Source organism: Lampetra fluviatilis, chromosome 58, assembly GCF_964198595.1.
Source record: "Lampetra fluviatilis chromosome 58, kcLamFluv1.1, whole genome shotgun sequence".
Classification (NCBI taxonomy): Eukaryota; Metazoa; Chordata; class Hyperoartia; order Petromyzontiformes; family Petromyzontidae; genus Lampetra; species Lampetra fluviatilis.
The window spans coordinates 7,431,985-7,452,740 of NC_136332.1; the positions used below are offsets into that span (position 1 = coordinate 7,431,985).

Genomic DNA, 20,756 nt, shown 5'->3' on the forward strand with positions numbered 1-20,756 from the left:
TGCCAGTACACTCACCCAGCTTAATAACCATTGCTACAGTCTACATTATAGACTGCCAGTACACTCACCCAGCTTAATAACCAGGCTACAGTCTACATTATAGACTGCCAGTACACTCACCCAGCTTAATAACCAGGCTACAGTCTACATTATAGACTGCCAGTACACTCACCCAGCTTAATAACAAGGCTACAGTCTACATTATAGACTGCCAGTACACTCACCCAGCTTAATAACCATTGCTACAGTCTACATTATAGACTGCCAGTACACTCACCCAGCTTAATAACCAGGCTACAGTCTACATTATAGACTGCCAGTACACTCACCCAGCTTAATAACCAGGCTACAGTCTACATTATAGACTGCCAGTACACTCACCCAGCTTAATAACAAGGCTACAGTCTACATTATAGACTGCCAGTACACTCACCCAGCTTAATAACCATTGCTACAGTCTACATTATAGACTGCCAGTACACTCACCCAGCTTAATAACCAGGCTACAGTCTACATTATAGACTGCCAGTACACTCACCCAGCTTAATAACCAGGCTACAGTCTACATTATAGACTGCCAGTACACTCACCCAGCTTAATAACCAGGCTACAGTCTACATTATAGACTGCCAGTACACTCACCCAGCTTAATAACCAGGCTACAGTCTACATTATAGACTGCCAGTACACTCACCCAGCTTAATAACCAGGCTACAGTCTACATTATAGACTGCCAGTACACTCACCCAGCTTAATAACCAGGCTACAGTCTACATAATAGACTGTCAGTACACTCACCCAGCTTAATAACCAGGCTACAGTCTACATTATAGACTGTCAGTACACTCACCCAGCTTAATAACAAGGCTACAGTCTACATTATAGACTGCCAGTACACTCACCCAGCTTAATAACCATTGCTACAGTCTACATTATAGACTGCCAGTACGCTCACCCAGCTTAATAACCATTGCTACAGTCTACATTATAGACTGCCAGTACACTCACCCAGCTTAATAACCAGGCTACAGTCTACATTATAGACTGCCAGTACACTCACCCAGCTTAATAACCAGGCTACAGTCTACATTATAGACTGTCAGTACACTCACCCAGCTTAATAACAAGGCTACAGTCTACATTATAGACTGCCAGTACACTCACCCAGCTTAATAACCATTGCTACAGTCTACATTATAGACTGCCAGTACACTCACCCAGCTTAATAACCAGGCTACAGTCTACATTATAGACTGCCAGTACACTCACCCAGCTTAATAACCAGGCTACAGTCTACATTATAGACTGCCAGTACACTCACCCAGCTTAATAACCAGGCTACAGTCTACATTATAGACTGCCAGTACACTCACCCAGCTTAATAACCAGGCTACAGTCTACATTATAGACTGCCAGTACACTCACCCAGCTTAATAACAAGGCTACAGTCTACATTATAGACTGTCAGTACACTCACCCAGCTTAATAACCAGGCTACAGTCTACATTATAGACTGCCAGTACACTCACCCAGCTTAATAACAAGGCTACAGTCTACATTATAGACTGCCAGTACACTCACCCAGCTTAATAACAAGGCTACAGTCTACATTATAGACTGCCAGTACACTCACCCAGCTTAATAACCATTGCTACAGTCTACATTATAGACTGCCAGTACACTCACCCAGCTTAATAACCAGGCTACAGTCTACATTATAGACTGCCAGTACACTCACTCCGATGAAGAACCAGGCTACAGTCTACATTAGTTTTTTTTGTGTTTTATTATAAATAATATTTTATTTTTATTAACTTTTTTTTTTAATTAAATTTTTATTCACTTTTTTATTATTTTTCTATCTACGTGACTTCACCAAAAGAATCAAAGAATATGAATCCCTGCAGTCACAAAAGTTAAGCCAAAATGTGTTTACCGTTCTTATACGTTTCATTCTCATCGTTTTCTTTTTGAACCCTTTATTGTTGTAACGTTCTAAACGGCCCCTACTGGGCATCTGTGAAAAAGCGCTTTAAATCTCGTCGGATTCCTCCCGCAAGCGACGTAAAGATTCCGTATCGTTTGTGGCTGTAACTTGCCGGCCATCAGCCGCATCATCAGAACATGAACACACACAGCGATGACCACGTTTCCTTCACGAACATCAACACAAAGACACACAGGAGTGCGATGGTGGTCACGCAACACAAACGACGGACCATGCACAGTAACCCCACTGTGCTCTGCACGCTGCTTCAACCACACAGGAGGAGGAACAGCGACACGAACTCTCTCTCTCTCTGTCTCTGCTGAAGCCCTCTCTCGTCATGGCACATTGCCATCGAGCGACTGAACCACAAAGCTGCAGCTGCTGCTGCCCAAGTCATCGTGGTGCGCGCGAATAGAACGGAAGCTTCTTCTTGGTTCTTTCGGTAAAGTCACGTAGAATGGAAATAATAAAATAATAATGCTACCCCTATCCCCTCCCTTTGATGCTGCTAATCCTGCATAATGCACGGGCATAATGACTTTAAATCCCCCGCCCACCTCCTACGCATTTCACAAGTAGTACTAATCGCATATCTGCATCTCCCATAAATATGCTAAATTCCTCTTGATATGCACATTCTTTTGTCAAGGCTCTCTTCCCCCTCCATCCCAGCTTAAATAGACGCTCCAAGCCTGGGGTGTGTCATTCAGACTCACCTGGTCTTCACCTGAGGACGGCTGCTTGCGTTGTGGCCGAAACGTCGTGAGAATAATTTCATTGTTTTATTTTTATTATTTTATCATTTACCTTCTACGTGACTTTACCGAAAGAACCAAGAAGAAGAAGGGAAGCTATCGAGTGAGCAGGCGGTGCAGCTGCGCTGGGGCAGGAATTAAAGCGGCTGCGTCAGAGTGCCAGACCGGGCGAAGCCACGGGGGGGGGGGGCCCCCCCCCTCAGGGGACCCTCTGCCAGGATCCGTGGGGGTCCCGGCGGTATCTGCGAGCGGCGCCCCCCGGGAAGATCGCGTCGCTGGGCTCGGGGTGCAGCAGCATGAAGCGCATCAGCTGACGCACGTTCGCCGCAAAGTCCGGGGGCTCCACCAGCGGCGACGTGGACAGGAACTGGCGGTGGGAGGCCCGGAAGAGAGGGGGGATGTTAGACACGGAGTGACGCGGGGTCACGGGATCAGACGTGCGGGTCACGGGACGTGATGCAAGGGTCAAGGGTCATGGGACAGACGGGACACGTGGGACGTGTGATGCACGGGACATGGGACACGGAACATGGGACGTGGGAAATGCGACGTGGGACATGATGCCAGAGGTCGCAAACGGGTTTTGATTCCTTACCCGTACCCGTACCCGTACCCGGCCGCACCAGGGTCACAAACGGGTACCCGTACCCTACCCGATACCCGGCTACCCGTACCCGGCCGGGTATCGGGTAGGGTACGGGTATCAGGTACCCGGTTGCGACCTCTGGGATGAAGCCATGTTGCAGGCGCGGGTGGGTTGATTCTAGGAACTTGAATTGTGAGAAGAGACAAGACGTTGGGAAATGAGTGACAAACGGTGACTCACCAGTGAGTCACGGCCTACCCGTACCCAGGCGCACCAGGGTCGCAAACGGCTACCCGTGCCCGGCCGGGTACGGGTAGCCGGGTATCGGGTAGGGTACGGGTATCGGGTACCCGGTTGCGACCTCTGCATGATGCGTATTACGTGGGCCACGGGACATGGAAGTCCACACAAGGAATATCACGCGTGGGACTTGGGATACGGGGCACGGCACACATGGGGCGTGATGCGGAGGACACGGGTCCATAGGGGACATGGAAGTCACCACAACATCAAGCGTGGGACATGGGACGTGACACGTGGGATAAGACGCAAGACGACACGTGGTACACGATGCACCCCACACGTGGTGGTGGTAGGAGTAATAACAAGAATGATATCATCTTCTTGGTTCTTTCGGTAAAGTCACGTAGAAGGGAAATAATAAAATAATAAAAATAAAACATAATGATTTTTTTTTGTTATTTTATTATTTCCCTTCTACGTGATTCCCTGCAGTCACGAAAGCTTTAAATCGAAGAATGATATCAACTCTTAACGCCGCGCTGCCACGGTGCTTGCTCACTCTCGACGAGACAGAGAAGGGGGGGGAGGGGACGATTCAGAGACGCCAGGAGGAGGAACCACGCAAGAGCGCGAACGGCAGCAGCAGCAGCCAGGCGGTGAGCCGGCGCCAACCACTGCCCAAGCTCTGCGATCCTCTCTATATCAAGGTGCTATCGGCCAATGAATGAGTGTGTGTGCACGTCGGAGCAACCCGGAGTGCCCAGAGAAAACCCACCACACATGACCTCTGTAATGGCCTCCGATTACCTCTGTGATAAGCTCTGTGATTACTGCAATGATGATCTGTGATGATGATCTGTGATGATCTGTGATTACTGCAATGATGATCTGTGATGATCTGTGATGATCTGTGAATATCTGTGATGATCTATGATGATCTGTGATGATCTGTGATTACTATAATGATGATGTGATAATCTGTGATGATCTGTGATGATCTGTGATGATCTGTGATGATCTGTGATTACTACAATGATGATGTGAATATCTGTGATGATCTATGATGATCTGTGATGATCTGTGATTACTACAATGATGATGTGATAATCTGTGATGATCTGTGATGATCTGTGATGATCTGGACAGATGTGCACATCTGTGAAAAAGAGATTGAAAGCTCATCGGATTTTTCCAGTAGAAGTAAAGATTCTGATTCAGATGATCGCTGTGATGACCTCTTACGACCTCTGTGATGACCTGTGATGACCGCTGTGACCTGTGATGACCGCTGTGACCTGTGATGACCGCTGTGACCTGTGATGACCTGTGACCTGTGATGACCACTGTGACCTGTGATGACCGCTGTGAACTGTGATGACCGCTGTGACCTGTGATGACCGCTGTGACCTGTGATGACCTGTGACCTGTGATAACCTGTGACCTGTGATGACCACTGTGACCTGTGATGACCACTGTGACCTGTGATGACCGCTGTGACCTGTGATGACCGCTGTGACCTGTGATGACCTGTGACCTGTGATAACCTGTGACCTGTGATGACCACTGTGACCTGTGATGACCGCTGTGACCTGTGATGACCGCTGTGACCTGTGATGACCTGTGACCTGTGATAACCTGTGACCTGTGATGACCACTGTGACGTGTGATGACCGCTGTGAACTGTGATGACCGCTGTGACCTGTGATGACCACTGTGACCTGTGATGACCTGTGACCTGTGATGACCACTGTGACCTGTGATGACCGCTGTGAACTGTGATGACCGCTGTGACCTGTGATGACCACTGTGACCTGTGATGACCTGTGACCTGTGATGACCTTTGTGATCTGTGACGACCGCTGTGACCTGTGATGACCTCTGTGACCTGTGATGACCGCTGTGACCTGTGATGACCGCTGTGACCTGTGATGACCTCTCTGACGACCCCTTATGACCTCCGTGATGACTTCTGCGCGATCTGCGAGTGACCTGTCTGATGACGTCGTCCGGCTGCACGAGCCACAGCGCCACGTTGTGCCAGCGCGTCCACGCGATGGGCTGCACCGTGAGCTCGCCGCGAGCCCTGCAGTACATGACGCCCATCTGCCTCGCCGCACACAAAGACAAAGCACCCCCCGCCGCCGCCCCCCGTGCAGCCTTTAACACACAACGTACGGGTCAAGTGTTGGGGGCGAGCACCTGTGATGGCCGCCGCGCATATAGAGGTCGCAAACGGGTTTTGATTCCTTACCCGTACCCGTACCCGGCCGCACCAGGGTCGCAAACGGGTACCCGTACCCTACCCGATACCCGGCTACCCGTACCCGGCCGGGTATCGGGTAGGGTACGGGTATCGGGTGGGTTGATTCTGAGAACTTGAATTGTGAGAAGAGACAAGACGTTGGGAAATGAGTGACAAACGGTGACTCACCAGTGACTCACGGCCTACCCGTACCCGGCCAGGTACGGGTACGGGTACCCGTTTCCGACCCCCGGCCGGGTACGGGTAGCCGGGTATCGTGTAGGGTACGGGTATCGGGTACCCGATTGCGACATCTGATATACGTACGTTGAACTGCTTTCGCATTGGTCGGTCAGTGCCATTGACGAGCGTTTTGGGTTCACAGGACAATTTGAATTTGGTTGTGGAACGGTGGCGCTGCGCTAGGAGCAATGTACATACATCTTTAGCATCGTACGTAGCCAACTGTGGCTAATGGACGGTGCGGGGGAAGGACAACAAACTATGGGTCTCTGTGTGGGTCTATGGGTCTCTGTGTGAGTCTATGTGTCTCTGTGTGAGTCTATGGGTCTCTGTGTGAGTCTATGGGTCTCTGTGTGAGTCTATGGGTCTCTGTGTGAGTCTATGGGTCTCTGTGTGAGTCTATGGGTCTCTGTGTGAGTCTATGTGTCTCTGTGTGAGTCTATGTGTCTCTGTGTGGGTCTATGTGTCTCTGTGTGAGTCTATGGGTCTCTGTGTGAGTCTATGTGTCTCTGTGTGGGTCTATGGGTCTCTGTGTGAGTCTATGGGTCTCTGTGTGAGTCTATGGGTCTCTGTGTGAGTATATGGGTCTCTGTGTGAGTCTATGGGTCTCTGTGTGGGTCTATGGGTCTCTGTGCGATTCTATGGGTCTGTGTGCGAGTCTATGTATGTCCGTTGGAACTTCTTTCGCACCGTACGTAGCCAACCGTGGCTAATCGGAGGTGCGGGGTGGTGGACAACAAACGAAACTAAGGGCGATCTCGATTTGAAGCTTTCGTGACTGCAGGAATCCACACTCCTTGGTTCTTTTGGTAAAGTCCACCGACGTGGCTTTACCGAAAGAACCAAACAGTATAAACTAAGGACGCTCCGAGCGTGGGGAGTGCCTGGCACGCGGCGGAGGAGCGTCTCGCAGGAGTGAGTGTCACCGTTCACCTCGTTGTCACCGTGGTTCCTGGAGTTCCTCAAGGCCCGGTCGGGACCCTTGTCTGGAAACCGCGCCCTGAACAGAGATCCCGCGCGGACATCCACAGCTACGGCACGCGGAGCCAACACACGCACCACGGGTTGCGATTATTGCCGCTGTTGTTGCGATTCGGCTCGTTCACACAAGATTAAAACCAAACTACCTTGAAACTATGCAACTGCAGCCGACCCTCAGATTATCTGTGTGCGGATCAACCGCACGGCACCTGAGATTTAGACACGAGTTAATAACTCGTGGATTTGAGCCCAGACACCGCAAACTATTAACCAGGCGAGGTAGTTGACATCTCACCACGGAGAGAGACTCGCAAACTCCAAATATACAGCAGCAGGCGTCAGGGTCGGGATCGAACCCACGACCTCCTGTATACCGGGCGAGGTAGTTAACATCTCATAGCCACTGTGGAGCGCTCCTTAGGAGAGCCCAGCCAAGTTTTCGCAGCAGGGATTTGCAGGGGATTTTTCAGTACTGGGATAGTTTTTTGGCTGATACCGATGAAATGTTGCGCGTGTGTTACACGCTGACACACGGTCAAGTTTGTAACACACTCACAGCGAGGGCTGTCCCCATTTGGTGCGTGCATTGTCTACACCGCACTCGTCCTTTGGTAACCTCCCCACTGAGTCATTCATCGAAAACCCCCCACACAGAGACGCGACAGACCCCCCATGTAGCCTGCACAGACTGTAGGGGCAAGTGCTGTTAGCGAGCACCTATGAAGGCCGGCACGGCACACGAGGTGGCCAACACCACGCCCCGCCGCCTTTGTCTCCCCAGTGGCGATGTTTACACACCGCACCAGGTACTCATTTGAGGCTGAGCCGACCTAGGGGAGGCCCAGCACCGGTTCAGATAATCGTCACCGGCGTTGTTGGTGGCTGTGAGCGGAAATCGAACTCGGGTCACCGGGTTCGTAGCGCAGCGCTAACCGCTCCTAACCTACCGCTGCCCCAAACTTCATCTCAAACACCGCACACGCAGACACGACACACAGTGTGTCACACGCAGACACGACACACAGTGTGTCACACGCAGACACGACACACAGTGTGTCACACGCAGACACGACACACACTCTGTGTGTCACACGCAGACACGACACACACTCTGTGTGTCACACGCAGACACGACACACAGTGTGTGTGTCACACGCAGACACGACACACAGTGTGTCACACGCAGACACGACACAGTGTGTCACACGCAGACACGACACACAGTGTGTCACACGCAGACACGACACACAGTGTGTCACACGCAGACACGACACACACTCTGTGTGTCACACGCAGACACGACACACACTCTGTGTGTCACACGCAGACACGACACACACTCTGTGTGTCACACGCAGACACGACACACAGTGTGTCACACGCAGACACGACACAGTGTGTCACACGCAGACACGACACACACTCTGTGTGTCACACGCAGACACGACACACACTCTGTGTGTCACACGCAGACACGACACACAGTGTGTGTGTCACACGCAGACACGACACACACTCTGTGTGTCACACGCAGACACGTCACACACTCTGTGTGTCACACGCAGACACGACACACACTCTGTGTGTCACACGCAGACACGTCACACACTCTGTGTGTCACACGCAGACACGACACACACACTGTGTGTCACACGCAGACACGACACACACTCTGTGTGTCACACGCAGACACGTCACACACTCTGTGTGTCACACGCAGACACGACACACACACTGTGACACACACTCTGTGTGTCACACGCAGACACGACACACACACTGTGTGTCACACGCAGACACGTCACACACTCTGTGTGTCACACGCAGACACGACACACACTCTGTGTGTCACACGCAGACACGACACACACACTGTGTGTCACACGCAGACACGTCACACACTCTGTGTGTCACACGCAGACACGACACACACTCTGTGTGTCACACGCAGACACGACACACACTCTGTGTGTCACACGCAGACACGTCACACACTCTGTGTGTCACACGCAGACACGTCACACACTCTGTGTGTCACACGCAGACACGTCACACACTCTGTGTGTCACACGCAGACACGACACACACTCTGTGTGTCACACGCAGACACGACACACACTCTTGTGTCACACGCAGACACGTCACACACTCTGTGTGTCACACGCAGACACGTCACACACTCTGTGTGTCACACGCAGACACGACACACACACTGTGTGTCACACGCAGACACGACACACACTCTGTGTGTCACACGCAGACACGACACACACTCTGTGTGTCACACGCAGACACGTCACACACTCCGTGTGTCACACGCAGACACGTCACACACTGTGTGTCACACGCAGACACGTCACACACTCCGTGTGTCACACGCAGACACGTCACACACTCCGTGTGTCACACGCAGACACGTCACACACTCCGTGTGTCACACGCAGACACGTCACACACTCCGTGTGTCACACGCAGACACGTCACACACTCCGTGTGTCACACGCAGACACGTCACACACTCTGTGTGTCACACGCAGACACGTCACACACTCTGTGTCACACGCAGACACGTCACACACTCCGTGTGTCACACGCAGACACGTCACACACTCTGTGTGTCACACGCAGACACGTCACACACTCTGTGTGTCACACGCAGACACGTCACACACTCTGTGTCACACGCAGACACGTCACACACTCCGTGTGTCACACGCAGACACGTCACACACTCCGTGTGTCACACGCAGACACGTCACACACTCCGTGTGTCACACGCAGACACGTCACACACTCTGTGTGTCACACGCAGACACGTCACACACTCTGTGTCACACGCAGACACGTCACACACTCCGTGTGTCACACGCAGACACGTCACACACTCTGTGTGTCACACGCAGACACGTCACACACTCTGTGTGTCACACGCAGACACGTCACACACTCTGTGTCACACGCAGACACGTCACACACTCTGTGTGTCACACGCAGACACGTCACACACTCCGTGTGTCACATGCAGACACGTCACACACTCCGTGTGTCACACGCAGACACGTCACACACTCTGTGTGTCACACGCAGACACGTCACACACTCCGTGTGTCACACGCAGACACGTCACACACTCTGTGTGTCACACGCAGACACGTCACACACTCCGTGTGTCACACGCAGACACGTCACACACTCTGTGTGTCACACGCAGACACGTCACACACTCTGTGTCACACGCAGACACGTCACACACTCCGTGTGTCACACGCAGACACGTCACACACTCTGTGTGTCACACGCAGACACGTCACACACTCCGTGTGTCACACGCAGACACGTCACACACTCTGTGTGTCACACGCAGACACGTCACACACTCCGTGTGTCACACGCAGACACGTCACACACTCTGTGTGTCACACGCAGACACGTCACACACTCTGTGTCACACGCAGACACGTCACACACTCCGTGTGTCACACGCAGACACGTCACACACTCTGTGTGTCACACGCAGACACGTCACACACTCCGTGTGTCACACGCAGACACGTCACACACTCTGTGTGTCACACGCAGACACGACACACACTCTGTGTGTCACACGCAGACACGTCACACACTCCGTGTGTCACACGCAGACACGTCACACACTCTGTGTGTCACACGCAGACACGTCACACACTCTGTGTGTCACACGCAGACACGTCACACACTCCGTGTGTCACACGCAGACACGTCACACACTCTGTGTGTCACACGCAGACACGACACACACTCTGTGTGTCACACGCAGATACGACACACACTCTGTGTGTCACACGCAGACACGTCACACACTCCGTGTGTCACACGCAGACACGTCACACACTCTGTGTGTCACACGCAGACACGTCACACTCTGTGTGTCACACGCAGACACGTAACACACTCTGTGTGTCACACGCGGCGGTTACGACGCAGCATCACACATGGGTGAGAAGGAGGCTGGGTTGGGAGTCTAACCGATGCCGTAGATCACGGGCCAGTGGTGTCCTTCCCGCAGCTCGTCATTCAGTTCTGCAGCACAGCGGCAGCACAGCACATAAAGACGCACAGCACGCACAGCATGCACAAATAATCTTCCACACACACACAGCACACACAGCACACACGAAGAATCTTACACACACACACAGCATGCACAGCACACACAAGAAAATCTTACACACACAGCACACACAGCACACACGAAGAATCTTACACACACACACAGCATGCACAGCACACACAAGAAAATCTTACACACACACACAGCATGCACAACACACACAAGAAAATCTTACACACACAGCACACACAGCACACACAAATAATCTTCCACACACACACACAGCACGCACAGCATACACAGCACACACAGCACACACGAAGAATCTTCCACACACAGCATACACAGCACACACGAAGAATCTTACACACACACACAGCACGCACAGCACACACAGCACACACAAATAATCTTACACACACAGCACACACAGCACACACGAATAATCTTCCACGCACACACAGCACGCATGAACAATCTTACACACACACAGATTCCTTGCACACACAGCATGTGTGAAGAATCTCACACACACTCTCACACACTCGCACACACTCTCACACTCACACACACTCTCACACACACTCTCTCACACTCTCGCACACTCTCACACACTCTCGCACACTCTCACACACTCTCACACACACACACACTCACACACTCACACACACTCACACACTCTCTCACACTCTCTCACACTCACAAACTCTCTCCCTCTCGTCCACCGCCTCTCAGGCACACACACTCTCACACACACTCTCAGGCACACACACATACACTCACGCACACTCACACACACTCTCACACACACTCTCACACACTCACACACACACTCTCAGGCACACACACACACACTCACACACACTCACCCACTCACACACACTCTCAGGCACACACACACTCTCAGGCACACACACACACACTCACACACACTCACACACACTCTCACACACACTCTCAGGCACACACACACACACACTCTCAGGCACACACACACACACTCACACACACTCACACACACACTCTCACACACACTCACACACACACTCTCACACACACTCACACACTCTCACACACACACTCTCACACACACACACTCTCACACACACACACACTCACACACACTCACACACACTCTCAGGCACACACACACACACTCACACACACTCACACACACACTCACACACACACTCACACACACTCACACACACACACTCCACACACACACTCACACACACTCACACTCTCACACACACACTCACACACACACACACTCACACACACACACTCACACACACACACACTCACTCACACACACTCACACACACACTCACACACACACTCACACACACTCACACACTCTCACACACACACTCACACACACACACTCCACACACACACACTCACACACACTCACACTCTCACACACACACTCACACACACACACTCACACACACACACTCACACACACCACACACACGTAGAGTCCCGTTCCTACCGGAGGCACAGAACGTGACGAGGTGGATCTCTTCCTCCTGCTGGCTGAACGCATCTGAAGAGACACATTCACAAAGACGAAGATCCCCCTTGTAGCCTCGCCAGACATGTGGGGCAAGTGCTGTTCACGAGCACCCATCCCAGTCTACACCCACTCATCCCGGCGAGTGAGGTGAGTGCGTCGTGTGGCGAGTGTGGCGAGTAGGGAGAGTGAGGTGAGTGGGGTGAGTGTGGCGAGTGTGGCGAGTAGGGTGAGGTGAGTGCGGTGAGTGCGGTGAATGCGGTGAGTGGGGTGAGGTGAGTGCGGTGAGTAGGGTGAGGTGAGTGAGGTGAGTGTGGCGAGTGTGGTGAGTAGGGTGAGGTGAGTGCGGTGAGTAGGGTGCGGTGAGTGCGGTGAGTGCGGTGAATGCGGTGAGTGGGGTGAGTGTGGCGAGTAGGGTGAGGTGAGTGCGGTGAGTAGGGTGAGGTGAGTGCGGTGAATGCGGTGAGTGAGGTGAGTGTGGCGAGTGCGGTGAGTAGGGTGAGGTGAGTGCGGTGAGTGCGGTGAGTAGGGTGAGGTGAGTGCGGTGAGTAGGGTGAGGTGAGTGCGGTGATTGAGGTGAGTGAGGTGAGTGCGGTGAGTGCGGTGAGTAGGGTGAGGTGAGTGCGGTGAGTGCGGTGAGTAGGGTGAGGTGAGTGCGGTGATTGAGGTGAGTGAGGTGAGTGCGGTGAGTGCGGTGAGTAGGGTGAGGTGAGTGCGGTGAGTGCGGTGAGTAGGGTGAGGTGAGTGCGGTGATTGAGGTGAGTGAGGTGAGTGCGGTGAGTGCGGTGAGTAGGGTGAGGTGAGTGCGGTGATTGAGGTGAGTGCGGCGAGGGCAAGGCTCACCCAGCACGTCGAGGGTGAGGCGCTGAGAGATGCTCCTCTCATCTTCAAAGCCTCCAATCACGTGCAGCTCCAACCTACAGCACCCGGCCAGCATCGGGACAGAGGGATCACGCACGGGACACTCACGGGGAGCAGAGGGAGAGGGGGCGAGGGAGACATGGGGAGGGGGAGACTTGGGGAGGGAGAGATTGGGAGAGAGACATGGGGACGGAGACATGGGGGGGGAGAGATGGGGAGGGAGACATGGGGAGGGAGACATGGGGAGGGAGACATGGGGAGGGAGACATGGGGAGGGAGACTTGGGGAGGGAGACTTGGGGAGGGAGAGATCGGGAGGGAGACATGGGGAGGGAGACATGGGGAGGGAGACATGGGGAGGGAGACTTGGGGAGGGAGACATGGGGAGGGAGACTTGGGGAGGGAGACATGGGGAGGGAGACATGGGGAGGGAGACATGGGGAGGGAGACATGGGGAGGGAGACTTGGGGAGGGAGAGATCGGGAGGGAGACATGGGGACGGAGACATGGGGGGGGAGAGATTGGGAGGGAGACATGGGGACGGAGACATGGGGGGGGAGAGATGGGGGGGGAGACATGGGGAGGGAGACATGGGGAGGGAGACTTGGGGAGGGAGACTTGGGGAGGGAGAGATCGGGAGGGAGACATGGGGAGGGAGACATGGGGAGGGAGACATGGGGAGGGAGACTTGGGGAGGGAGACATGGGGAGGGAGACATGGGGAGGGAGACATGGGGAGGGAGACATGGGGAGGGAGAGATCGGGAGGGAGACATGGGGACGGAGACATGGGGGGGGAGAGATTGGGAGGGAGACATGGGGACGGAGACATGGGGAGGGAGACATGGGGAGGGAGACTTGGGGGGTAGAGACATGGCGAGAGAGACATGGGGAGGGAGACATGGGGAGGGAGACTTGGGGAGAGAGACATGGGGAGGGAGACATGGGGAGGGAGACATGGGGGGAGAGACATGGGGAGGGAGACTTGGTGAGGGAGAGACACGGAGAAGGGGAGACATGGAGAGGGAGACACGGGTAAAACAAATAGTGAGAGATGCAGACATGAGGAGAGAACGAAAGAGAGCGAGAGAGCGAGAGGGGGGGCGGTTACATAAAGCAAAAATTTAAAAATTATAATAAAACGAAATGATGAACGAAGCAAAGTGCCGACTACACCGAGCATCTTCTTGTTTCCACTGATCGTAAAAAAAAGAGAGTCATGGGGAGGCAGAGAGGGGCTAAGGGAGCCGGGAGGGTGGAGAGTGAGACAGGGTGACAGAGGCTGGGTTAGGGATGGTGAGGGTGGCCGGGTGAGAAAGACAGGGTGAGGTTCTGCATGGGTGAGGAGCGATGGTGGGAAGCGATGGTGAGGGTGGGGAGCGATGGTGAGGGTGAGGAGTGAGGGTTAGGAGCGATGGTGAGGGTGAGGAGCGATGGTGAGGGTGAGGAGCGATGGTGGGAAGCGATGGTGAGGGTGGGGAGCGATGGTGAGGGTGAGGAGCGATGATGAGGCTGAGCTATGATCGGTGGGGGTGAGGAGCGATGGTGAGGCTGAGCTATGATCGGTGGGGGTGAGGAGCGATGGTCGGGGTGAGGAGCGCTGGTGAGGAGCGCTGGTGAGGCTGAGCTATGATCGGTGTGGGGGTGAGGAGGCACCTGCCGGGCGACTGCGTGGGCGACAGGGCGAGCACGTGGTCGACCACGGCCCTCGCTCCGCGCGCCGTGCCGCTCCCGTCAAAGTGGCCCAGGCACACGGCCCCGCTGCCTGCACGACACGGGGAGAGAGACACAGAGAGGGAGAGAGACACAGAGAGGGAGAGAGACACAGAGAGGGAGAGAGACACAGAGAGGGAGAGACACAGAGAGGGAGAGAGACACAGAGAGGGAGAGACACAGAGAGGGAGAGACACAGAGAGGGAGAGAGACACAGAGAGGGAGAGAGACACAGAGAGGGAGAGACACAGAGAGGGAGAGAGACACAGAGAGGGAGAGAGACACAGAGAGGGAGAGAGACACAGAGAGGGAGAGACACAGAGAGGGAGAGACACAGAGAGGGAGAGACACAGAGAGGGAGAGAGACACAGAGAGGGAGAGACACAGAGAGGGAGAGACACAGAGAGGGAGAGAGACAGAGAGGGAGAGAGACACAGAGAGGGAGAGAGACACAGAGAGGGAGAGACACAGAGAGGGAGAGACACAGAGAGGGAGAGAGACACAGAGAGGGAGAGAGACACAGAGAGGGAGAGACACAGAGAGGGAGAGAGACACAGAGAGGGAGAGAGACACAGAGAGACACAGAGAGGGAGAGACACAGAGAGGGAGAGACACAGAGAGGGAGAGAGACACAGAGAGGGAGAGAGACACAGAGAGGGAGAGAGACACAGAGAGGGAGAGAGACACAGAGAGGGAGAGACACAGAGAGGGAGAGAGACACAGAGAGGGAGAGAGACACAGAGAGGGAGAGAGACACAGAGAGGGAGAGACACAGAGAGGGAGAGACACAGAGAGGGAGAGAGACACAGAGAGGGAGAGAGACACAGAGAGGGAGAGACACAGAGAGGGAGAGAGACACAGAGAGGGAGAGAGACACAGAGAGGGAGAGACACAGAGAGGGAGAGAGACACAGAGAGGGAGAGACACAGAGAGGGAGAGACACAGAGAGGGAGAGACACAGAGAGACACAGAGAGACACAGAGAGACACAGAGAGACACAGAGAGACACAGAGAGGGAGAGACACAGAGAGGGAGAGACACAGAGAGACACAGAGAGACACAGAGAGACACAGAGAGACACAGAGAGGGAGAGACACAGAGAGGGAGAGACACAGAGAGACACAGAGAGGGAGAGACACAGAGAGACACAGAGAGACAGAGAGACACAGAGAGGGAGAGACACAGAGAGACACAGAGAGACACAGAGAGACACAGAGAGGGAGAGACACAGAGAGACACAGAGAGACACAGAGAGACACAGAGAGGGAGAGACACAGAGAGGGAGAGACACAGAGAGGGAGAGACACAGAGAGGGAGAGACACAGAGAGGGAGAGAGACACAGAGAGGGAGAGACACAGAGAGGGAGAGAGACACAGAGAGGGAGAGACACAGAGAGGGCCTCAACCGACCGCCGAAAATCCGCGGACTCTCTGCGTAAGTCCCCCGTGCGTGGCGGATGTGCCGGGCTCGCGTTGTCTTGCAATAAAGACGCGCTCGTACAACTTCTTGGTTCTTTCGGTAAAGTCACGTAGAAGGGAAGTAATTAAAATAATACATATAAAACATAATAAAATAATTCTCACGACGTTTCGGCCACAACGCAAGCAGCCGTCCTCAACCTTCCCTTCTACGTGACTTTACCGAAAGAACCAAGAAGATGAATCCCTGCAGTCACGAAAGCTTTAAATCGAAATTTACGCTCGTACAAGTTCAGATGTTGTTGTTAAAAAGACGATGCCGGGAGTGGCGGCCGAGGGTCGCGACGCTCCGTCCGCGAGACGGAGCGGGAATCGCGAGTGGCGGCGGTGGCCGCCGCCAGTGGCATGGGTGAGGGAGGCCTTCATCCAGAGGCCTTCATCCAGCAGTGGATTGACCGTGGCCGACGACGACGGGGACGGTGGTGATAGTTCGGAGTTGCGGTTCGCAGGGAGAGCGGATATGAGGGCGGCGGATATGGGGGCGCACCCTCACCGCTATGGCGCAGCACCACCAGGTGGCAGGTCGTGGCCTCCTCCGAGCCGAGCAGCCACGTGGCGTCTGGGGTTAGGGACGTCAACAACAACAACAACAGCAGCAACCCAGAGTGGGGTGAGTGCAGAGGTCACAAACGGGTTTTGATTCCTTACCCGTACCCGGCCGCACCAGGGTCGCAAACGGGTAACCCTTACCCGGCCGTACCCGTACTCGGCCGGGTATCGGGTAAGGTACGGGTATCGGGTACCTGATTGCGACCTCTGGGATGAAGCCACGTTGCAGGCGCGGGTGGGTTGATTCTAGGAACTTGAATTGTGAGAAGAGACAAGACGTTGGGAAATGAGTGACAAACGGTGACTCACCAGTGACTCACGGCCTACCCGTACCCGTACCCGGCCGCACCAGGGTCGCAAACGCCTACCCGTACCCGGCCGGGTACGGGTAGCCGGGTATCGGGTAGGGTACGGGTATCGGGTACCCGGTTGCGACCTCTGGGTGAGTGTCTCCTCAGTGGTGGTGAGTAGCGTGTGTGGGGTGAGTAGCGTGGTGAGTGTGGTGAGTAGCGTGGTGAGTGGTGGTGAGCAGCGTGGTGAGTGGTGGTGAGTAGCGTGTGTGGTGGTGAGCAGCGTGGTGAGTGGTGGTGAGCAGCGTGGTGAGTGGTGGTGAGCAGCGTGGTGAGTAGTGTGGTGAGCAGCGTGGTGAGTGTGGTGAGTAGCGTGGTGAGTGTGGTGAGTAGCGTGGTGAGGGTGGTGAGTAGCGTGGTGAGTAGTGTGGTGAGTAGCGTGGTGAGTAGTGTGGTGAGTAGCGTGGTGAGGGTGGTGAGTAGCGTGGTGAGGGTGGTGAGTACCGTCAGTGGGCTCTGTCGCCGCCATCTCTCCCTGGTGGAGGTAGACGAGGCCCTCGGGGCCCACGGTGCGGACGGGCTGGGCCCTCAGGGCAGCAGCGTCGGCCTACAGCTCACACACACAGCACACACACAGCACACATACAGCTAGTACACACACAGCACACATACAGCTAGTACACACATACACACAGCAAGCACACACACAGCTCACACACACAGCACACACACACACAGCTCACACACACAGCAAGTACACAAACAGCACACATACAGCTAGTACACACACAGCACACATACAGCTAGTACACACATACAGCTAGTACACACACACACAGCTCACACACACACAGCAAGTACACACACAGCTCACACACACAGCTCACACACACACAGCAAGTACACACACAGCAAGTACACACACAGCTCACACACACAGCTCACACACACACAGCAAGTACACACACAACAAGTACACACACAGCAAGTACACACACAGCTCACACACACAGCAAGCACACACACATACACACAGCAAGCACACACACAGCAAGCACACATACACACACACACAGCAAGTACACACACAGCAAGTACACACACAGCTCACACACACAGCAAGCACACACACATACACACACAGCAAGCACACACACATACACACACAGCACACACACATACAGCACACACACAGCACACATACACACACATACACAGCACACACACAGCAAGTACACACACAGCAAGTACACACACAGCAAGTACACACACAGCTCACACACACACAGCTCACACACACACAGCTCACACACACACAGCATACACACACACACAGCATACACACACACAACACACACACAGCTCACACACAGCACACACACACAGCTCACACACAGCACACACACAGCACACATACACACACAGCACACACAGCACACACACACAGCACACACACACAGCTCACACACACAGCACACACACACAACTCACACAGACACAGCACACACACAGCACACACACACACAGCACACACACAGCACACATACACACAGCTCACACTCACAGCTCTCACACACACACAGCACACACACACAGCACACACACACACACAGCTCACACACAGCACACACACACAGCACACACACACACAGCTCACACTCACAGCACACACACAGCACACACACAGCACACGTGGCACCTGGTAGCGGGCTCCGTGTTTCTCAATGAAGCTCCGAGTGGAGGGGCACGGCCCCAGTGCCTCTCCCCCTACTAACAGCGGCATCGCTGCCCCTCGACAGCTGTAGCAGCAGCAGCTGCAGCTACAGCAGCACAAACAGCAACGACCACAGCAACACACAGCTGCTACAGGAACATCTCCAACAGCAACACACAGCTACTACAACAACAGCAGCAACACAGCTGCTACTACTACAGCAGCACACAACTACTACAACAACAGCAGCAACACAGCTGCTACTACTACAGCAGCACACAACTACTACAACAACAGCTGCAACACAGCTGCTACTACTACAGCAGCAGCTGCGACAGCTTCCAAGCAGCTACAGGAGACGGATACAGCACCAACAGCAGCCGCTCCTGCAACAAACACAGCTGTAAGAGAACAGTTGCTACAGCAACGGTGACAACAACAGCAGCAGCAGCAACAACAGCAGCAACAGCAGCAGCAGCGGCAACAAGAACAGCAACAACAGCAGCAGCAACAACCACAACAACAGCAACCACAACCACACCAACAACAGCAGCAGCAGCAACAACAACAGCAAAGAGCTGCAGCCGGCAGCCCCACACTGTACGCGGAAGGGGCGACTTCCCCCCACCCCCCACCCCTATATGACGTCACAGTAATCGATTCGCCTGACGGAATCGATTGCGCGTGAAATCGAAAGGCGAGGAATCGATGCAGCAGGCAGTGGTTTAGGGGATGACGAACCAGGGCACATGATGTGGTCACAGGGCGCTTTGAACAAAGTGTGTTTAATTTTCTATGTAAATCTTTCGTGACTGCAGGGATTCATCTTCTTGGTTCTTTCGGTAAAGTCACGTAGAAGGGAAGTAATAAAATAAGAAATAAAAAAGAAAATTTATTTTATTATTTTATTTTATTATTTTATTTTATTATTTCCCTTCTACGTGACTTTACCGAAAGAACCAAGAAGATGAAAGTGTTTTAACTCTTGTGAGAATTTGCAACAAAACCGAAATAAATCTGCTGCCGCCGGGCTCTGAGACCAGCTGGAGACTCATTGGGGCCGTCCATAAATGACGTCACGCGATTTTGGACGATGTTTGACCCCCCCCCTCCCTCGTCACACGGCGTCACAAAAAGTCAGACCCCCCCCCTTCAAATATGACGTCACAAAGCTCTGCCCCCCCCCCCCAAAAAAAAACATATTTCCATTTAGAAAATAAAACATGCTTTAAATCGTTTACACTATGAGACATCTCCTTTACCAGTGGCAAAATATAGTAGTAGGTTTTTACCCTTTAAACTGGTACAAAACTGACACCTTTATACAAGGCATCATGTTTGCAATAACCACAACACAAGCAGTCACAATGCAAACAAAAAGAAACAACTCTGATGATGATAATGATATGCACTGTCCTTGAAGTTGATTGGTCCACACCCGAGACAGCTTTCCTTAGAGCTAATGAGGTGGCGGATAGTGAGGCTGGTGGATAATGAGTGCACA

General features: G+C 53.5%; 1 protein-coding gene across 2 annotated transcripts; it reads right to left on the reverse strand.

Moving 5' to 3' along the window:
* Positions 1–1,756: 1,756 nt before the first annotated feature.
* NTAN1 (N-terminal asparagine amidase) lies at positions 1,757–19,872 on the reverse strand. Of its 2 annotated transcripts, XM_078880609.1 has the most exons (10): positions 19,238–19,872; positions 18,043–18,145; positions 17,193–17,258; positions 15,164–15,272; positions 13,493–13,566; positions 12,629–12,682; positions 11,046–11,099; positions 6,993–7,090; positions 5,564–5,677; positions 1,757–3,112 (listed from the first exon to the last, which is right to left on the reverse strand). In XM_078880609.1, exons 1-10 carry the CDS (start codon positions 19,319–19,321, stop codon positions 2,945–2,947), a joined length of 924 nt encoding a protein of 307 aa, XP_078736735.1. In that variant the 5' UTR covers positions 19,322–19,872; the 3' UTR covers positions 1,757–2,944. The 2 variants fall into 2 exon arrangements, with proteins under 2 accessions (XP_078736735.1, XP_078736734.1); XM_078880608.1 differs by lacking the exons at positions 1,757–3,112; positions 5,564–5,677 and having other exon boundaries at positions 6,525–7,090.
* Between the last annotated feature and the right edge of the window lie 884 nt (positions 19,873–20,756).

Coding starts and splice junctions, on each gene's coding strand:
- NTAN1 (XM_078880608.1), bottom strand. CDS start 19,321: ATGCCGCTGTTAGTAGGGGGAGAGGCACTGGGGCCGTGCCCCTCCACT. Junction 18,146..19,237: donor AACACGGAGCCCGCTACCAG/GTGCCACGTGTG, acceptor TGTGAGCTGTAG/GCCGACGCTGCTGCCCTGAG. Junction 13,567..15,163: donor CCCACGCAGTCGCCCGGCAG/GTGCCTCCTCAC, acceptor CGGGTGCTGTAG/GTTGGAGCTGCACGTGATTG.